General features: G+C 41.1%; 1 protein-coding gene across 2 annotated transcripts in view; it reads right to left on the bottom strand.

Annotated features, from left to right (window-relative positions):
• nova2 (NOVA alternative splicing regulator 2) overlaps positions 1-20,000 on the bottom strand; it is an 83,380-nt gene that overhangs the window by 21,047 nt on the left and 42,333 nt on the right. For both annotated transcript variants that reach the window (XM_029447013.1, XM_029447015.1), the window contains one exon: positions 3,770-3,936. In XM_029447013.1, coding sequence (XP_029302873.1) covers positions 3,770-3,936 — 167 coding nt within the window. The remainder of the gene's footprint in view (positions 1-3,769; positions 3,937-20,000) is intronic.

The following is a 20,000-nucleotide window of genomic DNA, read 5'->3' as shown; positions in this document are numbered from 1 at the left end:
TAGGTACAATTTATTTTTAAATGTTACTTTTGTGTCCATTGTTACTCCCACATTGTAAATGCCTTCAGTAAATATAGGCTTTAGGGTGTACACATTAGTGTCTGCATGTTGCTAAAGCAAGAAAACACAAGATACTTTTAGTTCAGACGTAACTAGTTATTCTTGATGTTGTGTAAATAAATAGTTTCATAATCAGCCTTTGGTAAATAATGTTTTCCTTATATTTAAAAATAAGTTAGAAAACAATATTTTAAACTGCATTACACTGACACAATATTATATATATATATATATATATATATATATATATATATATATATATATATATATATATATATTTACAATTGTGAGCAAAATACTTATGCTTGCAATGATTGCACTATTACCTAAAATACAACATCCTCATAAAGTTGTGGATGCTTTAATTACATGGGACATCTTGTCGCTGGGTTTCTAGAATTTAAAATCTGCCCTTTGTGTCTGAGCGATGCTCGGCTGCATGAAGTGTCTTCTGAAGGTCGGGGCATCTGTGTGTCCAGCAGGCTTGTTGAAGAGGTTATTTCGGTGTGGGGGTTTCTTTCTGAGTGTGTGTGTATGAACATGTGTGTATCTGTGTGTTGCCAAATGCTGCACAAATCCATTTAGTCGCCTCTCCGACGTGGTATTAATAGCCTAAAGAGCAACAGGGGGATTCGCCCACTATTATAAGTGTCTAAATATCAGCAGCTATTAGCCTGTTCGTCTCCTCGCGGCTGCTTGCCTCGCGCAAAACAGCATTAATAAACTGTCAGTCAGCCTCAGGCTCAGACGCACGTGATGCAGAAGATATAAACTGAATAAAGAACGAACATCACACATGTTGAGGCTGGTACTTTCAGTTTTGTTACAAGTTGCCTGAATTGTTATGTTAAAATATCCAAATGAGGCTTTATCTTATTAAATATTTGCTAATGTGCATACTTTTCTAGAACATAGATCTGAGCATTGGATAAAGAGAGGTTCAAAATGATTGTTTCATTTTGATGACGTATTAGAGTGAAAGGTTTTTACTGAGGGAACTTTGGAATCTGTTTGTATCACTCCATAAATCAGAATAAAGGCCCACTGTCACTGTCCCTGTCTTTAGCAATAACATGTTCTATAAATCAGGATATGAATGATATATGAACAAAGCCCTCTGTAAAAACCTTTACAGTATAGATATTTAAAGATATGTATTGTAAAATTCCATAACTTTTGCAAGACACTAGGGAATGGGGTCAATATGTAAGTAATAGACATCGCCATAAAACTTCCCCAGTTGCTTACTTACATTAAGACAATTATTTTGTTTTCTAAAATTTTATGTTTAAATATGCAAATTAAGCTAATTATCTAATGCAAACTTTTGGTGAATTTAGGAGAAAATCTACGGACACAAATAGAGAAAGTTTTGTAAAATAAACACCTAAATGTGTATTTTGGTTGTTTTCTTTCTACTAGTCTGAAAGAAGCAAAATAGCCAAAATCTCTAAATGTACCACCAGTGCATGAAAAAATATGTTTTTGCCTGCGGTGTCTCATCTTAAAGAAGTAGCTCGCCTTTTTTTGCATGTCTGCATTTATTTGCTTTTGGCCGGCTGGTTAGATGAAAAGTGTGACATCACTGTCTGTACACTAATATAAAGATACCGTGATCCACCAACCAGCCGCTCTGCAGCTCACTAATGGACACATTATATCACATTTGTTGAATACAGCTAAAGGGTAAAAAAAAGTATTTTCTGGCTACGAGCAGTAACTTCCTGGACTCTCCACTGGTTGCTTGGCAACTACAACCTGAGTGTGGTGAAACTTGACTGACCTGCACAGAGTGGCCTCAACCACATCCAACACTGAAGGGAAGTCCTGCAACGCTGACTGCAAGCCAGGCCGTGTCGGCCAACACCAGGGATCGACTTCACTAAAGTGCTTGTGGTTGAATTGGATGCCCAGGAAGGAGATGTTAAACAATCACCTACAGACTGAAAATAATATTCAGTTGTTTCGTATTAAAATTAGAACAAGGCTTTACACACCATATGTGCAAACACAAGTCAGCACTGTTATCTGTGTGAGCCTTAAAAAGCCTTTTGGAGATCAACTGCGTGTGGGCTGGAGTATTGAGTGTGCGTGAGTGTGAGCATGTGTGAGTGTGTGTGTGTGTGTGTGTGTGTGTGTGTGTGTGTGTGTGTGTGTGTGTGTGTGTGTGTGTATGTATGTATGCATGTGTGTGATTAGCCAGTATTGATTAATTATGCATTAAAACTCTCTTCATAACTGCACCTTAGAATTGTGTACTCTGCAAAAAAAACTATCTCTGAGGACTGTGTGTGTGTGTGTGTGTGTGTGTGTGTGTGGTGTGTGTGTGTGTGTGTGTGTGTGTGTGTGTGTGTGTGTGTGTGTTTGTGTGTGTGTGTGTACATAAGTCGGATAACTATAATTATTCACAACTATAAAGGCGTAGCCCCCCTTTGCCTCCCCCGTCTCCAAATTCTGCTTATGACATGAGAAATCGCAGCAGGGGAAAACGTATGCAATACTCATGCAACATCAAAGCTCAGAGATGAGGAGGAAAAACAGAAACTTCTGGCGACATTTAAAAATACATATATTTCATTTTAAACTCTGCAGCAGATATCATCAATTAATTTACCCACATAATGATTACTTCTTACATCTTTACTGTTTTTTTAAACCCTAATTTCCTGGACTTTAGTCCTAAACACCACTGCATTGTGTGTGTGTGTGTGTGTGTGTGTGTGTGTGTGTGTGTGTGTGTGTGTGCCCACAGGCCTGGCTGAATGCATCATCTTGCAGAACTGAACAGTCAATAGACTGAAACAATGCCTGACCTGACTAATCAATAGGGAGCAATCATGAAGAGAGAAAGATGATAATCACTTACACAGATTGGGATCATAATCAATGGCCGCACTAATTGTCCTCCATTACACAACTGGTATTGGTATCACATTTAGGCGAACGATCATCAGTGGAATGAGCTTCATGTGAACTAATGAAATAAAACAACGTTTCTACGCAAACACCAACTTTGTGAAATCACTTATCAAAAGTTTCTTTGTAAACAGCTGAAGCGTGACGCGTGGGTTTCCTGCACACATTCTCAACGATCAACTGCCTTATAATAAAATGTGAAGGGATGACTAAGACACCTGGGAGTTGTTCTGGTTGAACTTTATTAAACTACTCGGCATTCTGGATATTCTTTTCTGATCGGCCACTAAATTAATATTAAAACCAACATTTTACAGTTAGGTGTTCCAGGTCATATCTAATATAATAATCTAGGACCTTTATCATCTATGCATGCTATTGCCATTTCTCTTTCCTCCCCTCCTCCCCTGTCTTCTTTCTTTATGTCTCTCTTTCCCATTTATTTTTAATTTTTCACTCCCTCTCTCTCTACCGCCCTCATTTGTTTATAAGTCTGCATGGTCGCATGTCATTTTTCTATTTTCTGCCTCATTCAGCTTCACTCAAACAGAAAATCACAAGTCGACCACAGGCAAACACTTCCCTTCCCCTCTTCCTCACACACCCCTGCAGCCGAGGCAGAGCTGGCACACACACACACACACACACACACACACACACACACACACACACAAACACACACACACACACACACACACACACACACACACACACACACACACACACACACACACACACGCACACAGTTTCTCCAGACTTTCCTTGAATAGAGAAGAAGAGACGTCAGACTGACCTGTTTGACGCGGTCGGGGTTGACGGTGGTCTGTGGCTGCAGGATGCTGACCGGCTCAGTCTTCTGGGTGCTCTGAGGCATCTCCCTCACCTTCTCAGCAATGAAGTCATGGACGCCGTTCAGCGCCTCAACTGTCCCCTGGATCAGACACACCCGCTCTGTCGTTCCTGCACACAAACACACACACAGACAGGTCAGTGCATGAGTTTAAACTGATGCCAAACAATACTCGGAGGAGAAGCAAAGCTTCGTTTTTATCAGATGATGTGCAAATATGCATATGAGTGCTTGTAAAGTCTGTAAAGTCTTCTCCAAAAGTCACTTTGATGAACAAGTGTGTTTCTGGTACAATGCACTTCTTTATTAATGTGTCTGTTAATGTGAAGGTTTCATGTTGAGCAGGATATTCTCTCCCAATTCTGATTCAAACACTCAGCATCTTCTATTTTCATCATAACATAACAACTGTGCGACAGGAAAAGAAACCAGGAAACTATAATGATCCCCGCTGGGAAGAAAAAACAAAAAACTGAATTATCGAGAAACTGAATCAAATGGAAGAAAAAGGAAACGTACAGTTCATGTATGTATATTTAATACCAAATACTAAACTTGTAACTACATATTAGATTGGATTGCTTGAAGCGTGTTGATAAAAAACACAGATTCTTTATAATTATTTTTCACAAATAATTATTAATAATTATTACTTGATGAGTGCAGAACAGAGATCAAGTGACCGATGACACAAAGTCAGTCTGGAGTGAGAGCTAAATATATAATGTAAATGAAGAGTTGAATATTATTCTTGGCCTCCCATGTGACCTCTTGTGTTTTATGTTTCCAGGATATACATTCCCTGGTCACATGAAAAATAAAACAGGCCGTTATGATTTTCAAACATGTGTTTAAGCATCAGAAACTGTATCTTTGAGATTTATAACAGCTCCAAACAAACTGGCTAAATTCTATTACACAAATCAGGGGGCCGTGGAGGATCAGAGGATTTACTCTCCACTTCTTCAGCAGGAGAAACTGGCATTAATGTTCACTGTGAAAACACAGCAGAACATTTGAAATATAAGAAACATATGAGAGGGGATTTTTACACTGAACATGAGGCTTTGGCTTCAGTCTGATGATGTTTGCGTCCACAAAAGAGGAATCATGTTTTTTCTTTTCAAAGCCTCCACATTTAAATTATTACAATTACATAACAAGCTACAAGCACTTCCATGTTAACCCGATGTGCCTATTAACACCCAACACACATTTAAGTCCCATTTGTTGGTTTGTACAATTACAGCAAGATCCAAGAGTGTGTTCATTTAGTTTCATACTTTACACAATGATTGAAAACAATTGTTGCCTAGAAGGATACAAACACAGCCGTGTGGTCATAAACAGCTGGAAATCAGGACTTTAATCTCAGAGTTACGTGTACCAGATCAAAACAATGGCAATCCTATTACTGTCCTAATGCTTTATGACTTCACTGTTCATAAAGATGTGGCAGGTCAATACTCTGAGAGAATGAGAACGTCTGGATCCAGAGAGGAGGGCCAGTTCTGACAGACGGACACACACAGGAGAATCTAGGCCAATGCAAAGCCTCTCAGTCCTCTCAACAACACGCTGAAAGTAAATCTCACTTTGGCCGTCTCTCTCTCCCTCACCCTTTTAGCTTTTATTCTCTCTCTCTCTCTCTCTCTCTCTCTCTCTCTCTCTCTCTCTCTCTCTCTCTCTCTTTTCCATTTTGCTCCCTCTCTTACTCCCTCTCCTTTCATTCTTCCCTCTCTAACTTGCTTCATCTCCCCTGCATTTCCTCTTCTTCCTCTCCCTCTTCCGTCTCCCTCTCTCTCCCTCGACTCCAGTATTTAGTGGGATCTGCTCTTATCTCAGCTCAGCAGCGTGTCAGTTAGCGCTTCCTGTCTCCTCCCTCTCCCTGTATTGTTGGACTGGCTCGGTTTGGCCCGGCTCAGCCCTGCACATGGGGGGAATGAGGGATAAAAGCTTTAATGTGTGTATGTGGGGGTCGGAAGTTAATAACATTTAGAAAGAACACTGATCAAAGCAGACTGAAGAGACCAATTCATACATGATACACGTATGAAGCTAAATAAATATGTGGATAATTGTCAAATGGATGTTTTGCATTAATCAAAATTCTGCACAAAGAACCGGTGAATATGTTCTTCTCATGACTGCATTTAGAATACCTTTCATTTTAATAGCCTACAATGTGGAGGATTCTTGCACACCCCGTAGACAAAGAGTTGAGTGGGTGGAAGGGTCCAAACAATAGTGACTAAAAATAAAACACACACAGCACGTTTAAGCATCTGCACCGTTTGGCTACCTGGTTTGGCTGGACCTTCATAACGCCTGTTAGCATTACAGTCGTATCAATTCACAATTGTATTTTTAAAGTCTGTTCACAGCAGCTGACGTCGCTTAGCATGAGATTTCAGGTGTAGCCACATTCTGCATTTGAGCGACTGTGTGTGTGTGTGTGTGTGTGTGTGTGTGTGTGTATTTGTGTGTGTGTGTGTGTGTGTGTGCTGATACTGAGGAAACTGGGCTTTGCCTCTCCCCGACAGCTGGTGCCCTCTGGGTAATCTGGACTCGTCCAATCACAAGCAAGGATTAGCAGGCCATTGTCTTGGCATGAGTGTGCGATTGTCTTTATGTGTAGCTTGTGATTGTGCGTGCACACATTTGTATGTGTGTGTACGAGTGTGATTGTAGCAGTAAAGGCCACTCTGTCAGCGGAGATCATATTGAAGCTGCTGTACAGCTGTGCCACTGCAGCAGACCCAGAGTAATTTCATTACAAAATATTTACTTAAAGATCAATTAATATTCATATGATACACGATTGATACTTGCATCTAAGGTGCCATTAGAATATATAAATAAATTACCCTATGAGTAAATAAATTGAATTATCAAGAAATAATAATAATACAAGAAAGCCTGAATTATCTAATAAAAGTGTAAGTTAAAATAAATTGTGTTATTAAGTGACTGTTAACTGAGAAAAAAAAGAAATACATAGATATGTATATGAATACATAAGGAAATAAGTACATAGGCAAATAAATAAAAACTGAAAAATATATTGGTAAATAATAAAAAAAATAAAATTAATACAAAATAAGCAATTTGTCAAATAAATACATTTATTTATATGTATTTATTTTCAAATTAACCTGCACATTTATTTGGTAATTGATTATATTATTTCTATATTTCTTTATTTCTTATTTTATTTCTCTCTTTCTTTATTGACTCATTATTAATTTATTAGAATGGCAGCTTCAGTCATCCATATTGTGTATCACGAGTACATACGTGGGAGACTGAACCCCGGCACTTGCAGTGTTAAGGTGTATTACGGACCGTGTAGGTGTTGCAGTGGTCACAGGCAAACAAAGACCAAACCAGTGCCAACATCACATAATTTACACATCCCTCAGTGATCGGGAGTGAGCTGTGTTGGCTGTAACTCCTGTACTGGTCCCACTGGTGCAATACAACACTCTTAGTTTGTGTGTATGTGTGTGTGTGTGTGTGTGTGTGTGTGTGTGTGTGTGTGTGTGTGTGTGTGTGTGTGTGTGTGTGTGTGTGTCTTTGTAATTTCCCTTTGAGAAACAAACCTCATCATCTGCCATTTTACCAGTTGTACTCTTTTTTCTAAGCCTAACGTGCCGCAGCTGCTGAAGCCATATCTGCTCAGTGTAGTTAAAATTGTGTTTATGTAACGAGTTCATGAGACATTTTTAATATTGCAGTGCAGACAAAGAACAAAGCAGGCAGAACAACAATATGCTGTATTCAGACAACCAGTGAATATTTTCCACTGCAGGAACTTAATAAAAGTTGTCATTGGTTTTGTTTTACAGTAATTTACTTTTCTTTTCTTTTTTTATTCCAGGCCTGATGAGGGTGAAACTGATTTGTAATGCCAGGTCCTTTCAGGAGAAGCTATCGGTGCTGTCAATCCAAGAAAATGTGCGGTTACATCGCAACAAGGATTACAACAACAAACACAAAACCAACTGCAAATTTGCAACAACCCATGCCACTGAAATGTGTCTTTCAAACAACCATGTTGAAGTCCTAATAGGCGTTCATGAGAAGACGATGTCGCTAAGAAACAAACCAGAGTTTATACCAGTGTTTGGGAAAATTGGAAATGCACTACAGAGCTAAATGAAATGAGCGAAACATTACACAATTAAACAAGACTATGAAGGGACCACAAATTAAGAAGCACAACATACAGAGTTGCGTCACAGTTTGTGAAAGATAGTGAACATATAAAGAACTAAGCTCCAAAGTCTCACAAGGTTTTAAATATTTAGGTAATGGAAAGTTTCAGGTCAGGAGGTTAAGTTCCTGAGATGACACACCTGTAACAGTGTTAGAAAGGGACTAATAACAACTTCCACAGAGTCACGCATGACAATCAAATCTATTCTGCAAGACACTTTCAGGTAAGTGTCTAACACATGTTTAGTGAACGCATCCTACTGTATAGGCTGCAGCTCCTGGTGCAGTTTGAAGCGTCACGCTGGACAAACCTGCAGCGTCGAGTACTAAAAGTACAAGAGGTTCAATTACTGGAGCTCGTATTTCTATTAGAGGATGATTAGGGTTGAGAACGAGAAGCAAGAGTCTGTGAAATTCATACCAGACGTGAACTTCAGTTCGCAATTTCCATAGTGACCAAGTGACCCAACACCACTTTGTTCAACTGTAGAACACTCATCATCATCATGCATGATCCAGGCTGGAGACCTTGGCAGTTGTTTTTATTAAAGTCTAACTGGAATGACTCACTCCTTCCTCCTCCACCTCCTCCACCACCTCCTCCTCCTCCTCCTCCTCCTCCTCCTCCTCCTCTCCCTGATGACCAGAGAGGCACCGGAGGCAGCAGACAGAGAGCAAAGCGAGCTGCTTCTCCTCTGATTTCTGACTCACGGTAACACATGGCAACATATGTACGCTCAGTGTGACGATGCATACTGATGCTGCTGGATACATTGCACGATGAGCGTCAGTAAAGCGTCTCTCGTGCTAAGAACCGAACACATAGAGCCACATGTCAGAGATCAGAGCTACTTGATCCTGCAGTGGGAGGGGGAGACATTTGCCCTCTGCTGCTAAAAGCATGGGAAAACTTCAGAGAGGAAAAAGAGAAGGAAGACACATCCTTTTTGTTTTGTTTATGGTGAATGTGGTTGGTGCCTTGCTACAAACAAAAGGGACGGAAAAAGTGAAGTTCAACTTGCATTGATTTTCAGCCTTTTTTGTTGCATTACAACCATCGATTCAACAACAGCAGAATAATCGAGCTGAAGTAAAAACTCAGAGTGTGACGAGAGTGTGACCCCACACTGACCGCTGCAGTGATGTAGTTACAGCGGCTGGACGCTGTAAAGATGACTCTCGGCCTGCTGATTGCAGAAGAGATTATTAATAATAATAAATGTAATAATAATATTGATAAGTATGTATATCATTGCAAGAATGTTATATATGTATTGTTTTATGACTAACTGTTAAAACTGTTTGTATATGAGTCAATTCTCAGATCAGGAAAAATATCCTGATCCAGTAAATAAATAAAGAAATGAAGGAAGAGATTTGAAGTTGACAAGCTGTAGCTAACAACTGGGCCACTGAATAATATCTTAAGAAATTATATTTACAGGCCATGATGTAAACAATCTGTAAAAGTAAAGTAAGTAAGAGAGCTTCCTTTTTGGTTTATTAATGTTGTTTTCCAGCTCAGACACCCACTAAAGGCATAAACAGTCTGGTTTCCACTGCAGTTGGGCTGAAAACTGCCAGCTTAGTGCGACTATTGTGTGAAACAAGTTGTCAAATATATTCTCGTAAATTCCCATTTGTAGAAAAAAAGAAAAAGAAAAAAGAAATCTTAAAATTTCCCCTGAGAGTCTTTTAAAGATCCCTAAAGTTCCCTGTCGTGAGTGAGTTCCTCAAACTTTTTTAATATTTGAGAAATATCAGCATAGATGTGACAAGATGTGACAGCATTGCCAGAGGTCTTGTATTCACAGGTACATGATGTTCATCCCCTGCTATGCTGAGATGTACAATTTTGTCACTTCCAGCACCACCCTGATGGAAATAACGTCAGCAGGAGAGCGATAGACAACCGATATAAACAGATAGAGAGGTTCACACGACTTCTGTCACATCCAAAAAACATCAAGGGAGGGCGAGGGAGAGGGGAACACAGAGAAATGGACAGAAACTCAGAGAGGGAGAGGCAGATCGGCACAGAGTCACGGCAGTAATGTCAAAATGGAGTGACACCAGAGAAAGAGGGAGATGAGCAGAGAGACAGACAGACTGGGAAGCAGAGAGAGAAACCTTTGTGAAACCTGTCACAACAAGGTAACCTCAGAAAAACAGAGAGGGGAGAAGACAAAGAAGACATGCTGATTCTGCAAGATGTATACAGAAATGTAGAGGAACCTGAAAGATAGACAGATACATGTATTGTGGGACATAAATTTCTCATTAATCCACAATTTTAGGTGAAGATATTGTGCTGTATCTCCCAGAAATATCAAAAAGCTGTCTTGCTTTCATGTTTTCAGCTTGGACAACTTTTACAACCACAGTGCTTCATTGGGGATCTGAAGCCTTGTTGTTATTATTGTTATTTAGTGATCATTTCATTTGTTTCTATCTTTGACTTTAATTGTTATGTGCAGCTACGTAGCACAGACGTGCATGTTAGAAGCCGAAACTGAGAGTGAGACAGTGAGACAGAGACAGATGCAGACACAACGATCAAATGAAGTCATGAAGAGAGAAAGACAGAGGGATAGATGGAAATACACAACACATTATGTTGATGTGAATCCAAGGGAGAGGGATACAAACACACAGACAGACAGAGAGATAACTATCATTTAAAATAAAAGAATCCATCTCGTAGTATAAAATAACCTCGGAGCTGATTGGAAGCACAGTGAGACGCGACGGCTGGTTTAATGTAAGCTCATTAAACAAATCTTCTTAGGCTGCGGATAAGCTCAGGTTAACTGGCTACCTTTGATCAGATCTGTTGGATTATCCGGCTCTTAGAGGTTCAGCTCAACACCTTGTTGTTCCAGAAGGTTAAAGAGTATATAACATGGCTTATAGGACTGCAGGTTGTGGAGAGACAGAGCGGGAATAAACAGACAGAAGAAGAGCTGACTAAAGTCAAAGAGATGAGGGTCAGCTGGAGATCCTGATGCATCATGTCTCCGTTCATCACGGTCTCATAAAGCTGCCACTACGAGGGGAATATATGACAAGCCGAACGTTTCGCTTCTCTAGTGAAAAGGTTCACTTGAGGGTTGAGTTTGAAAAAAAATAAGAAAACCTTTCCCCAACACTAAAAACTTCCAAAATATAACAGGAGTTTGGTGTACGTCATAATATTGGCCTTCAGGAATTCATTGCCTCATAATAACTCCACTGACATTATGAATGAGTATAACATTTCAAGTTTCATTCACAATTTGCAACCAATAATCTGTGCACCAAAGGATATGAATACCAAGATAAACCAATATCTATCCATTATTAGGTCCGAACCTGCAGGACTAATTTAACAACTAACAACAAAGGAAACGAAGGTCTATGACGTGTTTTAGTGACCTTTATCAGCTGTGTGCAATATTTTGTGTTTCTTGAAATATCTGTGACATATCTGGTTAATTCCAATTGTAGAAGGACTTCATTTCCTGTTTTGTGGCGTAAAGAAACAAAACACAATTCCCTACAAGAAGATATTCTGTAACACACAAATAAGGACAAGCTCCTCCTCTCTAGTTGTTTGTCAACTGTATTAATGTCTTCAAATTAATATTCTAATTCTCTATTGATGTTTCGATGCCCCACTACATGTGTGCCTCAAACGATAAAGAGCCCCTTTAACCTGCTCTTACTCTACATTGAAATTGATTCAGCTTGTCTGCACAATAGACCATCCGTAATGCGGAAAAAAGTGCTGACAACAACCAATAGGCCTCTGTCAGTGGGAGATGGATGGATTCATTGACTGACACCCCAATAAGCCAATGGAAAAGACCGCACAGACCTCAGGATCCAATTAAAAAGGTTTTATGGCCTAATGAGCAGGCCCAGCTGTGGGCACAAAAGCAGAGCCGGTACAGACAGATGGAGGGATGAAGAGAGAGAGAGAGAGAGAGAGAGAGAGAGAGAGAGAGAGAGAGAGAGAGAGAGAGGAGAAAAGAGAGAGAATGTGTCATTTATTCTTGTCACTCAGATACATTAGACACAAAAGAATGGAGCAATCTCGTCTGTGGGGTCCGTGGCAACAGTTCCAATAGATCCTTGGGAAATGTTCTCCTCTGTAAAGGGTCCCAAACAGTTAGAACAGACCCCCTAGTGGCACGATCAGTTTGATTCTTCTGGTGGTATAGGCTACAAGTGGCGGTGGAGATGAGTCATTTTAATACCAAGCAAAATTCACATATTTTATTACGTTCACCTCAATTTATAATCATTGCATAACTGCTGCTGCAAAGTTTGGCCTGCAACTGTAAACCGGTGGAGGAGGCGGTCAGTCTTCCCTTGACTGATCCTGCTCAGTTACCTTGGCAACTCACAGTCCCCCCCCCACCCTCCTCGCATACATACACACATACATTCACACGTAATTGTGAGAATACGCTAGACACACACACCCTTTCATGCAGCTGGGCAGCTGTTGGTGATGTCATGAGTTGTTTTGCCAAATGGAGAGAGAGAGAGAGAGAGAGAGAGAGAGAGAGGAGAGAGAGAGAGAGAGAGAGAGAGAGAGACGAGATGGAGGGAGAGAGGGCGAGAGAGAGAGAACGAGAGAGAGAAGAGCGAGAGAGAGAGACAGAGAGAGAGATCAGAGAGAGAGCGAGAGAGAGAGAGAGAGATAGAGCGAGAGAGAGAGAGAGCATGACTGCATGTGCTGATGTAATCAGGAGCAGTAAGGAAACTTGGACCTGTTCTCTGCTGCAGCCGACAAACTCTTTCTCAGAGAGACAGAAATATAGGATAGTTAGAAGAAAGGGGGAAGATCCAGGGAAGGAAGACATTAATGAATGAAGGGAGGAAGGGCAGATAGAGAAAGGAAGGATGGTTATATCGAAGAAAGAAGGAAAATAAAGCTCAAAACTGAAAAACTAAGGAAGGAAAAACTAAAATGTGAAACAAGCAATCAAACAAGAAAAGAGAGAAGTAAAGAGAGAAATGAGAGCTTGGTCCAACAGTGCAGATTATGTGGATGGAAATGTAATGGTTGCTTTGTAACGGGCTGGCAGAGAGTTAAGTCCGTCTCCCCCGAGTGCTACAGGGCTGTAATACACACTCTCTCACTGGCTTCCACATCATTTACAACAGACAAAATCATGGTCAATTAGGAAAAACGTATTAATTTCTCAACCTAATGTGGTCAGCTGGCATGGGGCGATGCTTTGACGGGTCTTTACTCACTTTAAAAACAACGAAACAGGAAAAATAAAAGTTTTCCTCAAGTATCCTGGTGTCTCGACAGGCAGTCTCAACATTAAAGGCACTTTATATTTCCAGTATACGGCTTCTACTACAGCTGAATGTTATTTTGCGATAAGAAAAAGCCTTTTGATGAAATCTGTAAACCATGCACGCTCTACGTGGGTCCCTCACAGCACGATAAAAACACTTTAAAAGGTATGAAAATACACAAATCAGCAGTGTTTAAAGGTAGCGAGTAACCAGATGCACTAAGAACAACAATGACCCAAAAGGTACTGCTAAAGTAGAGTTCCACAGATAATCAGTGTTTCTAAAAAGTACCTCAAAGAGTACCAAAGAAAACATAATGATCCTAAAAGTACTGCACAACACTTCAGAACAGGGAAGCAAAACACAGCAAAGGGAGAATTTGTTGCACGTACCTACAAAACCACCCCAAACACACCACAGGGAATCTGCAACTTCCACAAAAGCCAATACCCACCCAAATATATATATTGTTTACATACATAGTAGTAGCCATACATACATTTGTATTGAAAAATAAAACAGATTGAAAAAGAAACGTGTCTTGGTGGAAGATGTTGGGTTTAACGTTATTATTGTATCATGTTATCTTTGTCCTCTTTTCTCTCTACGTCCTCTCTGCTCTCTTTATCTCCTCGTGTTAAAAACAAAATCACTCTTTAAAGCAGCACCAGGGACAGTAAAAACATGGTTTCCTGTTAGCCCCCTCCCTCTTTCTCCCTCAGTGTTTCTGCTCACTCACTCTCCCCCGTGTCTTCCTCCTCTCCTTCCCCTCAACCGCCCCCGCCCCCCGCCCCCCCAGCTTTTCTCCCTCTCCTCCTTTATCTGTCCCGAGGTCCGGCAGTGACAGAGCACTCGGTGAGAAGAATAAGGCTGCTCTCTCTAAAGAATAACAAAAGAAAGTGGAAGAAAAGGCAGGAATTCCTCTGCTGTGTTGTAATGCTTTTCACTTGGAGAGTCCTGCAGCTCTCCATCAAGTCTCCACCTCCACGTCCTTCACTTCTCCAACCCACAAAGCCCCTTTGCAGGGTGTTCTGCACGCATAATGAAAATGCACTTCTTTTATCTGCATTTGTTAAAGAAATGATGAGCAACTTAGAAGATACAATTTAAAAGAGACAATGCTAAAATCAATCAATATTTCTGGTAAAATAGATAGAGGACATTGTTAAACATTAAACGATGATGATGAAAAGGAGGAAAACGAATGAAATATTGTACGAGTAAACAAATGGAGCTGTCATTATTTTAAAGTTAAGCTAACAGGAGCACACTGGCTGTGTTAGGATTTGATCTTGTGACCTTTTTCTTTACAATAAACATTCCTTACTTCCCCACTTGCTCCAAACTTCCTGTTCAAATACATTCCTTTTATTTAGAGTGTGTATGTGTTGAGTTTGTTTAAAGAACTTCTCCTGATTAGCAGCAGTTCTGTGATGTGCAGGGTCCGTTTTTCACTTAACTAAATAAAAGAGGGGATGATCATTTTCCTGTGACAAAAACAACCTTTTCTCACCATTTCTTTGCACTATCCAGCCTCTGTTCAGCTCTCCTCCCGTTTCCCCTGTTTCCCATAGCCCTCCTCCCCGGTCTCTTTTCTTGTCTTTCTTTCTTTGGCAGCAGGATTGTTGCCCAAGTGACCCGACCCATGCCGAGCAAACAGCTGAAAGGATGCCATGACTGCCTCTCCTCTCCTCTCCTTCTTTCTCCTCTCTGCAATAATATAATGCGATTACTAATAGAATTATAATATTATTATATAGTGAAGATATAATTATTAGTAATAATATAAGTCGGGAGTAAGATAAATATATTAATGTATAAATATAAGAATAATAATATCGAAATCATTATAATATACTATAATCTAATCTATATTAATCTTAAGATCTTTAGGATCAACGATAAGATAAGATCTGAGCTACAAGTATAGGATAATAGCATATTCTAAGGATAATATAATTAGTAAGCGTAGTATTAATAGTGAGAGTAAGATTATGCTAGCACTGAGAATATAGTGACCTCTCCTCTCCTCTCTCCTCTCCTCTCTTCTCCTCTCCTCCCTCTCCTCTCTCCTCTCCTCTCCTCTCCTCCCTCTCCTCCTCTCCCTCTCCTCTCTTCTCCTCTCCTCTCTCCTCCCTCCTCTCCTCCCTCTCTCTCTCCTCTCCTCCTCTCTCTCCTCTCCTCTCTCCCTCTCCTCTCCTCTCTTCTTCTCCTCTCCCTCCTTACTCTCTCTCTCTCTCTCCTCTCCTCCTTCTTCTCCTCTTCCTCTCCTCTCTCCTCGTCCCTCTTCTTTTCTCCTCCCTCCTCTCCTCTCCTCTCACTCTCACTCATCTCCTCTCCTCCTCTTGCCCTCTTCTACCTCTCTTCCATCTCCAGTCACAACTTTCTATGTAATCTCGTCATCCATCACTTTCCACCTGTACCCTTTCTCTTTCCTCCTCCTCTTCCTCCTCCTCCTCCGCCTCCTCCTCCTCCTCCTCCTCCTCATTTCTTTCTCTCTCTTCCCATCACTCTGTACCTGCCAGCTTGCCCTCAGCAACAAGTAGAAGACATAATTAAATAAAGAAAAGCAACAGGAGCTTAGGACAAGTTTGAACATTTCAGATAATTTCAGAGAACAACTTGTTGCAGAAGAACAACTAAATCAGACCCCACTTGCTATGAGTGCAGTGGATAAATTCATATGAACTCCTCTCTAACTATTACTGTAAGAGTTAGTAACAATCTACAGAAAACAACAACGTGTTCACTTTCCTGCCTCTCCCTTTTCCTTAGACAAATAAACACACAGATTGTGTCTCTTAGTAGAACATTGCAATGACTTATGATGATTTATCCCCTGGAAACAATAACTTCAACTGTAACGCTCCTTTTACACACGACACACAAGACTCAAAAGCAACGTGGGCAAATGTGGTCTGACGTGCAGGAGCAACAACATATCAACGACCAATCACGCTCGTTACTGATTCCTTCCTGAAAACCATCTTTTCAAACTCCTCTTCATCAGAGTACTTTATAAACAACGGAGGAGAAGCTGAGCAGCTTAACTACAGGTGTGACAAAATGTTACAGGCGGGACACAGTTTAAACAGGAAGTGACTGCAGTGATGGGAACAGACAGCTGTAATAATGTGTTCCTTAAACACACACAGACAAACTGACACAAACACACACATTCTTGTCTCATGTCATTAAATGGCGTCACTGCAGGAACTCTTCCACACACAAGAAAGCTTTTATGGAAAGAACGTGGACACACTCACACATACTCAGGTCAGCTCTCCGTCTCTCTAGAAAGTCACACATCTCACTATGTAACCACAGACAACTATATATACACACCTAATCACCCGCATACTCATCTGTCTTCATCACACACACACACACACACACACACACACACGGCTCATTTGTGTCCTCGGAGGGCCTGCGTGGTAACCGGACCTTGTGTGAATTCTTGGTCGACCCAAACGAGTTCAACACTGTTCTGATTTTACTCACACCCTCTCTCTCTCTCTCTCTCTCTCTCTCTCTCTCTCTCTCTCTCTCTCTCACACACACACACACACACACACACACACACACACACACACACACACACACACACACACACACACACAGACAGAGATGTAGACACTTAAGCACAATTGCAGACATCTCTCTCAAACACACACACACACACACACACACACACACACACACACACACACACACACACACACACACACACTAAGTGACCATCCCTGAATAATGAAGTGACAGAATTTCTTGCTTTCCTCTCTCTCTTTCTGACCCCAGGCCCTTCTCTCCTTTCCTGCCTCTCTGCATTTCTTTTCTCTTCTCCTCTTGCCTGTCTCTTTCTTTTTCTCTCTTTCTTCTACTTCTTCTTCTACAGGGACCAAATCAGAGCAGGAGCTACAGCTTCCTTTGATGCATTCATGTTTGTGTTTCCACTACATCTGAAGAACTGATCGTGTTTGAGACATCATTTGTGCCCAACAACGCAACCACAGAGTCATTGTGTTGATCTTTGTAATTTAGTGCTTTGTGTGTTTTTCTCATTTGTACGTTAAAAGAACGATAAAATAAAGTCATTTAATTCCTCAGAAAGTTATCTGTCGAACTATCCTCTGAACATCAATAACATTATAGGTCTTACTGTAATATTGACATTTGTTACAACCTTGCTAGAGTATCCGGCTGTTCTCCCACACTGTTCTTATTTATATTTACAAAATGTAATTCACTATAATTTGTCTACAACCCACATAATCGTGAGCCAGGACAGATGACTTAATATAAAGAGCAACTAAGTCCATGTAGGGAGGAGGTCGGTATGGATGGTTGGGTCCAAAAACCACATGACTCTCACCCAGGAGACCCCTCTCCGTGTCCCGTGTGAAACCAGTCTACGCTAACTTATTTGTAACGCTACTTCCGTAGTTATTTTAACCCATGCCATGTTTGCATCTTTGCAAGATTATGGCCTTAGTTTTTTTTGTAATGATCTAACACCTGTAAAAGTTTGTGGGATGTTTGTACCCTATAACCTGTTTACCATCAGAAAGTATGACCTCGGGAGCCTTTTGGGGTTCTAGAAACCAAGCCTTTCCAGAGGAATTTCCTGGAACATTGGCCTTCGGCACAGCTCAGAGCATGTGTGTGTGTGTGTGTGTGTGTGTGTGTGTGTGTGTGTGTATGTGTGTGTGTGTGTGTGTGTGTGTTTGGCTTTTGTAACCAATCCATATACATAATGCCACACACACACACACACACAAACACACACACACACACACACACACACACACACACACACACACACACACACACACACACACACACACACACACACACTCCAGCTCTGATACTCTCTGCCTTCCACTCGTTGAACGTTATCTCCCCTGATGGTATCTGGTGTCGCACAACTGCCTTGATGGAGCCACACCTGTCTTCTTGCCCTACACAGACACACACACATACACACACACACACACCCCTCCTTCTACTCACGCTGTCCTGCATCCCAAAGCCTCAAAGCTATCTAAACATTCCCTCCAACCTCTGTGTGTCAGTCTGTGTGTGTGTGTGTGTGTGTGTGTGTGTGTGTGTGTGTGTGTGTGTGTGTGTGTGTGTGTGTGTAAGGTGTGACTACATGTGTTCTTTTATGTCTATGTGTACATTTGGTATATCAGGGTTTAATGCCAAGCTGTGCATTCATTTTTTTATTTTTGTCTTATAAGTATATCTGTCTATCTTTGGCTTGTGTGTGTGTGTGTGTGTGTGTGTGTGTGTGTGTGCGTGTGTGTGTGTGTGTGTGTGTGTGTGTGTGCCTGTATGTCTTTGTCTATGATGTGGACAGTGTCAGCTGGTCTAAGCCTCCTTGTCCCCACCCTCTTATAGCCTCAAATCCCCCCAAATCCATCTCTGCTCCCCATGTGACTACAATTGCCCCTTTACCCCGTCAGCTGCCCCAACACTGCTGTCAGCCTCTCTCTCTGTCTCCCACACACACACACACACACACACACACACACACACACACACACACACACACACACACCTTTCTTCTCTTTCATCATGTCTCTGCCCCCTTGAGACTGTTTCCTCTCTCTCGGTTGAAAGATCATTTGCAGATTGAACATTTAGTCTCCAAACATTTCTGAGGCATGTAGTCGGTCATTGGTTGGAGTTAAAGTTGCTGGAGCCAACGTGTGTGTTGTAGTTGCAGACTATAGACTAATTCCGGGTGTGTTTTGAGGAAAATAACTTTACAAATGACCAAATTAGTTAGACTTACAAGAGCCCTTTCATAAAGACAAGGGAGTTTTACACATGCATAACGATTGTGTATTTTGTATTAGGCCTACCCTGCAGGGTAAACATCCAAATCTTACAAACCAAACCCTTCATAACACAGGTTTTTCATTTTTGAGTTTGGTGTTGATAATCACCATCTCTTGTTTTTTTCTATACCTCACTCTATCATTCCACATTCCTCTTACTTCCCCTCATTTCCTTTCTGTTTCTGTATCTCTCCCAGCTGAACACACCCTTTGTCTTCTGACTCATGCTACTCGGAAACAGACACGCACGCACACACACACGCACACGCGCACACACACACACACGCACATGCACAGATACACTATAAATCCGTCAGTGTGGAGCAGAGCTGCTTTATGAGAATACTCGTCTCACTTTATCCGCATTTTAACAACTTTGCAGAGCTCGGGCTGTTTGAACCCGACCCTCCGTACAATCGTCTCTCCCCTTAACACCCAACTCCCGTGTGGTGACATCACATGTGCCATGCAGCGGGCTCATGGAGGCCCTAGATCTGGTAATGTTAGTGCCCTGCTCTGCTCATTGGGTTTTACTGGACCACATAATAATAAGAAGAAACTCCACAGCCTGGCATCCCCTTAAGGAAGTAACAGATGAGTGCCTCTAATTTCTAAACTCAACATCCATTAACCCGGTGATGACTTCAGTGTTAAAGGCCCTTTTTGTGCATTTCCACCACATAAATGTGAAGTGTGTCCATAACTAAAAGGTTTTACTAAAAGATGGACATATGTGGGTTAATAAATACATCCTAATTGAATACAGGCCTGTTTTACAAATACTACTGATGCAAACAAACCTTTCAAACAGC

This window comes from Cottoperca gobio, chromosome 13 (assembly GCF_900634415.1).
Source record: "Cottoperca gobio chromosome 13, fCotGob3.1, whole genome shotgun sequence".
Lineage (NCBI taxonomy): Eukaryota > Metazoa > Chordata > Actinopteri > Perciformes > Bovichtidae > Cottoperca > Cottoperca gobio.
Note: the sequence above shows the minus strand (reverse complement) of the source record. Positions and strands in the feature narration are given on the sequence as shown.